The following is a 12,260-nucleotide window of genomic DNA, read 5'->3' on the forward strand; positions in this document are numbered from 1 at the left end:
AGTTACTGGGATGATGATTTTGGTTTCACACGTGAGGTCCAAAAGATATTTGCTTCCTTCAGTAAAAGTTCAGCTGAGATGGTTTTACCCTCAACCACATTCATGCAGAAGATTATTTGAGAATAACCCGCTCCATCATTCTGTCTATAGAAACTATAAATAATTGTTCGTAGTAATACTGTTTTTCCGAGCCACACTTGATCTAGAACCAGCAAAAAAACAGCTCTATCTGCTGGTCATGATGAGGAAAAGCAAGGATACTCTGCACCGTTAAATAGGTTATAATGTACTTTCTATTTACCTCTCAAATTAAAGAGATTTAAAACTGAAAAAAGAAAAAGTAAGTCCTAGCAAAACCAAAATGGGGTTTGAGGTTAGAAGAGATGTAGGGTCGGAGGTTTCAAAGACAAAGAGTGAGAGTCAGATTGAGGTAGAGAAGTAAACTTTGTGGTTTCAAAAATCTAATTTCAAATTTAAAAGATGATATGAAAATGGTTTTCTGTGTCGTAAAGTCTGATTTCTTTTCCTCAAATCATCTATAATTGTGACAAGAATTGCATTTAGATGTGACCTGTGAGGGGGCAGCCCTCTGTTGAGAATGTTAGTCCCTGGGGGTAAATGAAGCAGGCTTGTGGTAAGTCAAAGAAGACTTTGGCAGGCAAAGGAAACTCCCTAAATGAGCATACAGGGACGTTCCCCCTGTATGCTGTGATACAGCTGATGCGAAGTGTTGGTAGAACCATCAGATAAGGAGGATCTGTTCATGGGCAGAAGCTACAAACGAGTTTGAGATCAAAAGCAGGAAGATCAGTGCACTTTACTCACAGTGTGAGAATGAGAATGTGGTTTTGGTTCTAGCTCCTTCCTTTGATTTTTTTTAAGCACACAGTGTTTGTGACATAAAGCCCTCACACAGCTGAACTCTTTCTTCACAAGCTGCCCTCACACCGGGGAAGGTTTTGCTACCTGGGAGGAATCATTCATTCTGCAAGACTGTGAGGATAAAACCTGAGTGAGATAATCATTCTGCAAGGTATGTGTGTTCTGAGCACAAGATATGAGGTCTGCCTTCAGTTTGATTGATTTTTGTGGTGAATATTGATTGAGTGGACCTTGTGTAACGTCTGGGGTCATTGGTAACATTAGTTTTTGAGTTAAAAATTCTAAAGAGTCGGAGTCGTGTCAATTTTTAAGCCATTTTCTTTGTTTCATTCTGTTCAACAATGTCTGAAGTGCCAATACTTGAGAAATAATGTAGCTAGAATCCTGAAATATTGCAGACTCGTTAATGTGCATATGATCTTTGAGAGCACAACCCTGTTTTAATAGAACTTTACAAACCAGTTATATGATGGTGCAAATTTGATCAAAAAAACTTTTCTTTCTATTTGATGTTCCACCAACCATAAAACCTTTACTTTCATCCTATGGGGCTGATTTTTTTCCCCTGAGATTGGCACCAATAGGAGCTTTAAAATGTGGAGTATGGTGCCAGTCAGGGGCAGACTTTATGAGAAAAAATATTAAAATTATGATAGATAAAACCCCTCAGAAGCTGTCTCAGCTACAAGAGTTATATAATATTGTAACGGAAGTTGTTAAGAAAAATCATGGTTTTCCAAATCATAGTGCTTCAAATAATTTTATGAAGGTGCTACTCTAAGCAATCATGTATATGTAATTTATATGTTAGACATACATATTTGTACTTAAAAAAAATAATAAAAAATCAAGATCTGTTTTCGTTCAGGGGCTGCATGGTGGCTTCGTGGTTAGCACTGTTGCCTCACAGGTAGAAGATCCCCGGTTCACGTCCCGGTTAGGATGCCTGGGATCTTTCTGCATGGAGTTTACATGTTGTGTGCAGCATGGGTTCTGTCTGGATTCTCTGGCTTCCTCCCACAAGTCCAAAAACATGTTGAGGTTAATTGGTGATTCTAAATTGTCCGTAGATGTGAATGTGAGTGTGCTTGGTTGTCTGTCTCTAAGTGTGGCCCTGTGATAGACTGGTGACCTGTCCAGGGTGTCCCCTGTCTTCACCCTGAGTCAGCTGGGATAGACTCCAGCCCCCCTGCGACCCTAGTGAGGATTAAGCGGTGTATAGATAATGGATGGATGGGTGTTTTCGTTCAATATAACCTTGGTAGGAAAGACTTAAATAGAAACATTGTGTTGGGAAAGTTGGCAGCAATAACACTGGTGTACTGATGTCAGCATTAAACCTCTGTTTTAAAGCAGTTGATGCCCAATTGTTAGTGGAAAATGGGTTTCCCAGTTTACTGCCTCTTTCTGCAATGTTGATGGCCATGTTGCTAACCAATGCTGATCCAGTACACCAGGTATTATTACTAGCTATCATCAAAGCAGGCTTGTACCATTAAAGGACATATTTACATATCAATGAGCCTACAACATTTCAGGACTCTAGCTACATTATTTATCAAATTAAGGCAATTCCAACATGACTCCACAGATTGGTATGATGAAAACAAAGCAAAACTGACAGGACTTCACCCCTTCTTAAGAATTTTTAACTCAAAAACTAACCCCAAATTTTACAGTAAAATAGGTATGGACAAAGAAAAAATCAGACAAATACAAAATGGTCGGACCTGAACTTTTTTTTTTTTTGAAAATTTGTTGAAGTGGAATGACCTGAATGCATTACTCATTGTGTAGCTTTAAGCGTATCACACGGAGATACTTTTAATTTTTTCATAAGCTCTAAAGTTAGAATGAGTTGCTCAGTATTAAGGTTGAATTGATCCGTTTTAAAACTTGAGAGATCCCCTTTAAAATGTAGAGTGTCAAGTTGAACAGATGACGTTACATTAAATAACACAGACTGAACACTTTTACAGAACAGGAAGTTCTGTAAAATATGAAAACATATTTATAGAGCACCTGAAGTTCTCAGATTGTGTTTCTATAGAAAAGGCCTGTCCCTTTCCTGTTTTGCTATCTCCCCCAACACACATGCAAAACCTAATACCTTCCTCATTGACAAGTGCTATTGTCTCATACTCCATGTCACGGTAGGGATTGGTTGAGAAGTGAAAGTGCTGAAATAAGAGATATATCATGTTTATTTCCTCTGGCAGGTTTTTAAAGAAGTTGAAGCTTGTGCAACTATTTGCATAAACAACAAGATGTGTCTTTATTACTGTGCTGTACGCATCAATGGTTTAGCTCGATATCAGTCTTTATTACATAGAGTCAATAGTTCAAACCAAAAAAATCACATGGAAAGGGTAATGTGCATGTGTCTTGGAATAAGAAAGTCCATTTATACTTTCTCACTAGTTTTCATTCAGTGAGGTTGTTGGTGTTGACTGGCCTCATCGGTAACCTTCTCACACATGCTCTGTTTCGTACTGATATAGCTGAGATCCTCACTGATAGAGATCTTATCATATTTTCAGATCAGACAAAGCACAAAGCGCAGCCACCTGCAGTTTACCTCAGCAGGCATTTTGTCAAAGTCTAAACGGGCTAAAAATTGGGTCATTCATAAACCGAGGAAGAGCTGAACTAGAACACTGCCTTTTATCCTGTAAACAGGCGGAAAGCTGTGATCAGAGTCTTCGTCTATGCAGGGAACAGCGTTTGCACGCAAACTTGTTCCCTACATTTTTAATTCTTTGTTTTGATAATTAGAGGCTTTCCAAACTTTATTTGAAGAAAAAAGTGTGTTCAATTGGATATTGTTTCATCACAGGTTGTGTTTAAGAATATTAACTAACAATAACGCAAACAGCAATTAAAGTAATAATATTAATGCAGGACATTTTTCTTGTAACAAAACATTTTGAGAAAAAGATCATCCTTAATTCTTACTTTTACTTTTCTTAAGAGCTGAAGACTTCTTTTGATAAAGACTTTGAAAATGTATTTTCAATACATGTTGAAACCTTTACAAAGAAATGTTCAAAACCATCAGAAGAAGCATCAGATCTGTCAGGGAAGAAAAAGTAAGAATTAAGCAGAATTACCAAAGTCTGAAAATGTTCAATTTCAAGTAAAGTTCCAGCATTTAAAATGGTTCTATCCAAGTATTTGTTTGTCAGAGCACTGTATTATTATTATTATTTTTTTTTAACATGATCTATTGTTATAATTTGAAAATGTCTTCACAATCATCGTATAAGATTCTTTTGTGTTTGTGTAGCTATTTTTTTTTTTTATCTTAATGTGTAAATTAATTACAGCTTTCAGACAAATGTAGGGGAGTCAAAACAAAGGACATTAGTACCCCCTGAAATGTAGTTCAAAATATAAGATCAACAGACTTTCTGCCTTTGCTTTTTATGCTATAATAACTGCACCATTTTTTATGATTTGTTACAGATCATTTTTGGAAACATCTGCTGTTCAGTTCATGGCCGTCTTTTCTTCTCCAGGTTTAAAAATGCAGTCGGTGACTCCGGACTATGACTTGAGTACACATGACTACCCAAACAGCACAGATGACGAGCTGTGCGACATGAACCCCCACCCTGTGGAGGTCATCACCACAACATACATCCACTCCTTCATCTGTGCCTTCGGCCTGATGGGCAACGGTCTTGTTATGGTCACCTACATATTCTACAAGAGAACCAAGACGATGACAGACGTCTACCTCTTCAACGTGGCTGTGGCAGACTTGATTTTTGTGGTGGCTCTGCCATTTATCATATACAATGAGCAGTACAACTGGTTAATGGGGCGTGTGGCCTGCAAGATTCTGCGGTCAGCCTACAGCATCAACCTCTACAGTGGCATGCTGCTGCTTGCCTGCATTAGCAGCGATCGTTATGTTGCTATAGTCCAGGCCAGACGCTCCTTTGGGGCTCGCTCACGCACTCTGATCTACAGCCGTCTCATCTGCTCTGCTGTTTGGGTGTTTGCAGTGGCTTTGACTCTGCCCACACTCATTTACACAGAACGCTTTGAAGAGCCTGATCTGGAGGCTAACACTGTCACTGTGATGTGTCAGCTGTCTTTCAGTGAGGGTGACACAGCAAAGGTAATGAAGGTGCTGGTACCCAGCCTTCAAATGGCCATTGGCTTTCTGTTGCCTTTGATCATGATGATGCTGTGCTACTCCAGCATCATGTGCACCTTGCTGAGAGCACAGAGCAGCCAGAGGCACAAGGCCATCCGTGTGGTTTTGGCAGTTGTTGTTGTTTTCATTGTGTGTCATCTTCCCTACAACGTGGCTCTGCTGAGCCACACCCTGGATCTTTTTAAGCAGAGGAGCTGTGAAGCAGAAAAGATTAAACTCAGAGCTCTGGCAATTTCCAGAAGTGTAGCCTACCTCCACTGCTGCCTCAATCCCCTCCTCTATGCCTTCGTCGGCGTGAAGTTCAGGAGCCACTTTCGACAAATAATGGTGGACCTATGGTGCTTTAGCAAGAAGTACATCTACTCTGCTCGCTCGTCACGTGGGACGTCTGATATTTGTGTTTCAGGATTAAGGACTTCAGATGGCACCAACAACATGTCATCATTTAGTGCATGACATGCAACAATGCAGGATCTCATCCATCTCATGTTGTAGCTATACAACAGAAGAGCTGAAATCATGTCTGTAAAATTTCTAAATGTTTTTAAATGAAAGCAAAGCGTAGTCTATCTGAAATCCACTGTATCCTGAGCAAATGTCAGTTATCTGTAATACAGTAAAAAAATGAAGCACTCCTTTATACTAGACAATAACTTTCTAACTGAATGTAACCAGCATAAAGTTGGCATATACATACACACACATATACACATGTATGTTTGTGTGCGTGCGTGCGTGTGTGTGTGTGTAAGAAAAAGGAAAAAGTGAGACATTTGCTTATTTCATTGTGGTACTGGTTTCACCATAACGGCAGCCTTTTGTTTTCTTGTGTCTTGTTGCCCTGTATATGATGCTGAATGAGTCTGTTCAAGACTTGCTGGGCTGCTGCTTTGTGTTCATTTAAAAAGCTTTACTATTTTGTATTTTGTGCATCTCGCTGTACAGTTTTGTCGCACTGTCTGAATAAACTTTTGGTATGAAAAAGTGTATTTTATTGAATGCAAAGTTTTTCTAAATTGGTAACTGTCTGGCATCAGTTTTTATTAAATTTTGCAAAATTTATAAACCTATTCATCATCTGATATTTTAAAGTAAATGTGATATTTGATTCGATAGATTGTAAAAAGTTTCATTTGTACATTTTACCAGTAAACACTAGGTAATCACCAGTATTCACATGTCAAGTTAAAGCACCACCTAAAAACTAAACAACACCCTCGCTGCAATTTCAGACAGTTGAGATAACAAAGAAGAACTGAAACACGGTTTTCCCACACAATGTGTTCCACTGCTTCTAGGTTAAGTGTGCTGCCAGAATAATGATGCAGATAGAATCAACAAATGTATGTGTGTTAGCATTATGATTCATGGTTCACATGCACACACACACACACACACACACACACAATTTTCCAATTTGAAATTATATAAAAGATATACATCTAAGGATAATATCTAAGGTTTCAACAACTGTAAAATATTGAAATGAATAGTACAGCTGTTAGCAACTGTGCCATCAATGCAGGGCAGCACTTTGACAGACATGACGAGGTAACGTGACGCTATAGATGCTCAAAAATGTCTTGACAAAGCAAAGTGAGCCACAGCTTAAGAGGGTGGGAGTTGAAAAGAATGTGATAGTCATACAGAGAGACGAGACAGTTGTTACGCAGCGTGGTTAGATGAGCAAAAGTAAGTAGGTTCTTATTATACATTTTTATTACTACACATGTAAGTAAATGTAGTCTTGGACTTAAAGAGTTTCTGTGATGAGTGTGGCAAAGTTTTTTACATTTACTTTGGCCACTTGCTCCAGTTAAGGTCAAAGGTCAAAAAGAATATATAGTTAATATGGCAAAACAATATGAACATTATTATTAATTTTACTATTCTTTTGTTAAAGTTACTTCAAATTTATTATTGTGTTTTAGAGCTACTTTTTATCTGGTAATTATTAGTGGGGCGGCACGCCTACGCCCCGTATTAACCAGCCACCACCGCATCAGATCAATAGTTAAAAGTTTTACAATACTGTTTTTCATGACCAAATATCTGCAAACCTAAGCCATTTCCATCATAAAAAATGCTAGAATGCAAACTTACTGTACTAAGATAGTAACACTTGTGAAAACTGTACCTACTAAACATCAGCACTGTAGTTTGTTGGCATGCTGGTGCTATCATTTAGCTCTGAGCGCTGCTGTTCTGAAGTACAGCCTTACAGATGTTGGTCACACATAGTGGCTTAGCTAAAGTAGCCCTAAAACAAATACATAAATACACATTGTGCAAACAGAAGTTCCATCAAAAACACGTGATTGTTTTGTAGGGGTTCTGATGTGTGTATCATTCCATCACATTAGTGCTGAAGTATACCTCACAAACCAGAATGTACCTTCTTTGCCTAACACGAGCAGTGGTATGCTGTCAGTTATGACCCTTGACTTGAAGTTTGAACATGTTGATCCACCCAAATGCTAGAAATGCTGCAGCTTAGACAGAACAAGAAAAATGCAATATGCAAAAATGTATGTGGTAAACCACAACGGTAGATACAGGAGCAGGTGCATTATGCAAATACAGCTGTTTTTTTTATCTTAAGCTGAAATCTCTGATGCAACTAAACCAGTAGTGTGGAACAAGACATACCTGTGACAACAAGTAAATCGCATGCAATCAAATCCTGCAGAAAAAACAGAAAAAGAGAACACACTGCACCCTTTTACACAACAGGAAGCAGTTGAACGGCAGCACTCCCCCTTTTCATCCACTGGATGTCCTCAGTGAGCTGTGTTTGGTTTCAGTGGATGAAATATCCTGTCACCTCTTGATGTTCCAAATGCTTCAGTATATTTATGAAGACGCCCTCACCAGCTGCTAGTTATGGCTGCTTTGTTCAGCTTGATAATCCTGCCCACTCTGTCCTGCCTTTTTGTTCTGCTGTGTTTGCCTTGCAGCTTGCTCGAATCCCTCAGCTAGGAAGTCTGGCTTTATTTGACTCCTTCCCTCTGTATTCCTACACCACACATTCATTTAGCTCTACATATTGAACACTCACACCTTTTACATGCCTCTGGATTTTTTTGTACTTTGGTATTTCCTCACGCATTTGACCTCCTGTTGCATTGCTGAACTTGAGTCAGCTGGTTACGCACGAGTTACGTATGGAATTCCAGAACTGACATTATGTAATTTAAATCCAGCAATCAAATTGATATTTCCCTTGAGACACATTTTAGGCATATTTGAATTCCAGATGTGGACTGTAGCTCTTCTCAGTCTGGACACATCTGGGTTCAAGATAACAGGTCTGAACAGAGTGTGAGAGCTATGAACGGGGAATTTTCCATCAAAGTTTAAAAGCTTTAATTTCCACAATTATCTGGTAAAATTAATGATTGTTACCACTATGCTGACTTAGGAAACAAGACCAAACAGGTTGTTATTGCAAACACCTGCACTGTCTCCCTCTTTCCTGCTGTTCGTCTGACTTTCTCTGTGTGCGTCACGTGTTCCTTTATCCAGGTCTGATGGTAAAACACCTGCCCACTAGGTGTCATCAGAGAGTTCGCCGCCCGACACACCACCTGACCACTACAGTGAGAAAGTAGGAACGGCTACTGGCGAATCAAAACCAAGCTCCCTAAACATTTGGTCAAATACTTTCTCAGGAATTTATCATAGAAGGGAGAAGGAAGTGCTTGGATGTAAATAACAATGTCAGTATCAGTATATCACTGTTTCATGTATACCAGAGCCCAGACACACATGACTGGAATACAGCTATTAGTAGTTAGACTTTTGTTTTACAAGCAAAACGTTGCTGTGAGAAAGGCAAATTACAAACCGAGCAGCACCATAAAATACATATTTTCCTTATTTAAAGCGACAGACAGTCTTATTTTTCCAGATGGTTTAATTCAGCTATTTATATTTTTAGATGGGTTATTTGAGATTTCTGGGTTTTTGGCTTTAGCAAAAAGAATTTCTCAGTTCCTCACAGGAATAGTTTGCTTTGCGTCTCTCCACTACCTGAGCATCAGACACAGAAACATATCAAACACTCACTTCCTTATTCCTCACCTGCTCAATCGCTGTAGTTCCTGAGTTTCCTCCTGACCCAGTCAACTGCTCCTCCAGCTGTTCCTCATCAGCCGCTGGGCTCTCGTTGCCAAGACTGTAGCTGTCCAGGCATTCCTGTCTGCCTGTTAACCATTCTACCTGTTCACCTGTCGATGATCCAATCTGCCTGCCTGTTTTTCACTTCAGCTTGTAAGACCAACTTAACAGCATTTTAACCATACCTTTGTGAATGGACATCTGCCTTTGGGTCGGGTCACCAGTTAGTCCAGATGTTACAGTGTTTAAAACTGTACTTTTATTACACTGCACAGTCCAGATGACATTTTTTTGGGGTGTGTGTTTAAAACTGAAGAAAAAATTACAGTAAAAAAAAGAAAAACTTTTTGACTTGGTATAACAAGAAATATGTCATTTACAGCCAACATACATCAGCCTCTACAAGCATGAAATTGCTAACAGCTAAGATATATTGTGAGTAATGTGGGTACTGAGTTTTGACAAAAGGGAGGAGTGTGTTTAAAAATTGAAAGACAATATATTTAGTTCTGCTGCATCAATTCTGATCCACAGAGTACAATGCTAAATCAGTGCAGTGCTCTTTTACGACCATGGTTAAATTTTTTTGCAAATGTGTATCCAAAAGAACATCTTTACAAATTTGTTAAATTTGTACTTTGGGTTCGCAAAATGCAAGTTAAGACTACATTAATAAATGTTAGTCACTCTTGGGCAGCAGAATAAGGTGTAAACATGGACTGTATAGAGAAATTGGATGTAGCGACTGTGATGCTACCCATTAGTTTGTGGACAGCCATTTTGAAACACTGAGTTTGTTGTGTTAAAAAATTCTAAAAATTAGTCATTCGGGAAATGTTGATTAAGTGGGGGGAAAAAAGTCAGGTTAGAAGTAGAGTCTTTTTCTCACAGACTTCTTGAAAAAAGGACGTCTTTGTGCAACCAGAGGAGTCGCCCCCTGCTGGCTGTTTAGACCCTGAGGCTACATCCATCTACATCCAGTCTCGGGGTGTAAACACAACCAACATACTCTATTATCACCTCTTATGTTTGTTTGTTTATTGTTATTATTACATTCATTTGAAGTTGTCTTTATGACCATGTCGGACATGTAAGTCCTACATTTGCTCTCCATTTAGCCAAGTTTAGTTCTTTTCCAACCCTTGAGGAAAACGGCTCTTTAAGCTGCTCATGCTTTACTAGCTAGCTTAGTTTATCTGCTGTTTAGTTGTGGGCAGGCAGTGTTTAGAGGGTTATCAGCTGCTTGCTACCAGTAAAAGCTCTGCTGATGAGAGCAGTGAGACTGAACCACAACGCTCTGAGAAGACTGAGCAATAAAATCTGACAATGAGCTAAAAGTCATGAAGCTGTTACCAAAAGTGACACCTTTCAGATTACATGTGATGCATTACTTACATAAAAACATAAATGGTCTGCACTTACATAGCACCTTTTTCTACCTTAGCAGTACCCAAGGCACTTTACAATGCGTTTCTCATTCACCCATTCACACACACATTCACACACCAATGGTGCCATTGGGATTCAGTGTCTTGCCCAAGGACACTTCGGCATGTGGGGGGGACCGGGGATCAAACCGCCAACCTTGCCACCAGTGGACAACCCGCTCTACCACCTGAGCCACAGCCGCCCCGTAAGTTATCATAGCTTTGTATGATAATAGTTCTACAGTTACAGAATGCCTAAAACATTTTAGAAATGTGGGCACTGTAAAAATGTTACTTGCATTTATCAGAATCAGTTTGGTAGTAGGTTTGGAGGGATGTTACTTGTCCACTTTTCTCACCCAGATACTACCAGCTGTCTGTGCTGATTTGAACCAGTCACCTCTGGTCAGAAACTATGGCCTCAGGTGATATATGAGCCTCCATTTATCTTTAGAGAAATGACAACTTGTAAAAGACCATTTTACTGTGATGATTTAGAGACCCCCTTTAGCCCGAGGCTCATTCCAGTTAACCCTCTTTCACATGTAATGGACATGCTATAACAAGGTAGCGCTGGGTGCCATCTTTGGCGCCACAGTGACTACGAGAGGTCCTCCTTTGAGGGTAAATTTACTCAAAGAGGATCCATGGCGCCTTTATATGAGGGGTATTTTTTAACCACCCTTAAATATGTTCATCTAAACATCTGGTGTTTGATAATGAAGTCACCCCTTTGACTCTCACAACACAATTACTTGTGATTCATTCTCCCAAGAGCCACCACTTGTGAGAGGTTTTACTGTAGCAGTGTGGATTGTCTTGGTAGACCTACATGCTCGGTAATTTAGCCCCGTCATGGGTTACTGCACCTAATGTGTATTTGTTCATCTCTCTGTGTGCATCCATTGTGGCTCTCTTTGTTCATAGATAACAAGGCCTCTGCCTGTAAATGACTACATATAGTCTAAGTGTCTCAGTGTGACCTGTCCTGACCCCCCACCATCGTTTTGACAAGGAAAACATCAACGTGGTGAGAAAATCAGACTTATTCTTTTATTCATTTGCTGGTTAACCAGCAGAAATACCACATATATTAGTAATGAAGAAAATTAAGTGTTGAGCGCATTTTACCACAAGCACATGGGTGGTATCTCTCCCATTGGGCTGTTAATGGGAAAACCAATGGGGTGGGAGCTACTTCAGTGTAATTTCAGGGGTCATGCCACATGGGATACTTAATAAACCACATAAAAGTTTCATTGGAAACTAGGCTAAAAGAGCAATGACCTGGAATTACTATGATTGAACATGTCTATATTTAGGGTCCGAGCACCCAAAAGGGTGCGAAGACCCTATTGGAACTGCTCGGATTATTATTATTATTCGTGCCAAAGACACGCGTTTTTGAGGCCCTAAACATACTCGAAAACTCACCAAAATTACCATGCACATCAGACCCGGTGAAAAATGTTATAATTTGGAAGAACAACACATACCTCAATAGAAAAATTGCTCCACAGCGCCACCTTCTAAATTGTCAAAAGCACATTTGGCCTAGAGCTACGCAATTTTGTAGGCATATAGAGCAGGTCAGGATGAATAAAAAAGTCAGGCTGGGCCAAGTTGTAAAATGCAACAACGGCGCCCCCTACAATATTTCAACAGAT

The 12,260-nt window shown here is 39.5% G+C and overlaps 1 protein-coding gene across 1 annotated transcript; it reads left to right on the plus strand.

The window, feature by feature from the left end:
* Window positions 1–716: 716 nt before the first annotated feature.
* On the plus strand, window positions 717–6,036 carry LOC103372662 (C-C chemokine receptor type 6-like). The gene is made up of 2 exons (XM_008302359.1): window positions 717–1,033; window positions 4,401–6,036. Exon 2 carries the CDS (start codon window positions 4,409–4,411, stop codon window positions 5,501–5,503), a length of 1,095 nt encoding a protein of 364 aa, XP_008300581.1. The 5' UTR covers window positions 717–1,033; window positions 4,401–4,408; the 3' UTR covers window positions 5,504–6,036.
* The last annotated feature ends 6,224 nt before the right edge of the window (window positions 6,037–12,260 follow it).

Source organism: Stegastes partitus, unplaced genomic scaffold (assembly GCF_000690725.1).
Source record: "Stegastes partitus isolate 25-593 unplaced genomic scaffold, Stegastes_partitus-1.0.2 Scaffold36, whole genome shotgun sequence".
NCBI lineage: Eukaryota > Metazoa > Chordata > Actinopteri > Pomacentridae > Stegastes > Stegastes partitus.

What these genes read in the sequence shown, in the direction of transcription:
- LOC103372662 (XM_008302359.1), top strand. Translation starts at nt 4,409, where the DNA reads ATGCAGTCGGTGACTCCGGACTATGACTTGAGTACACATGACTACCCA.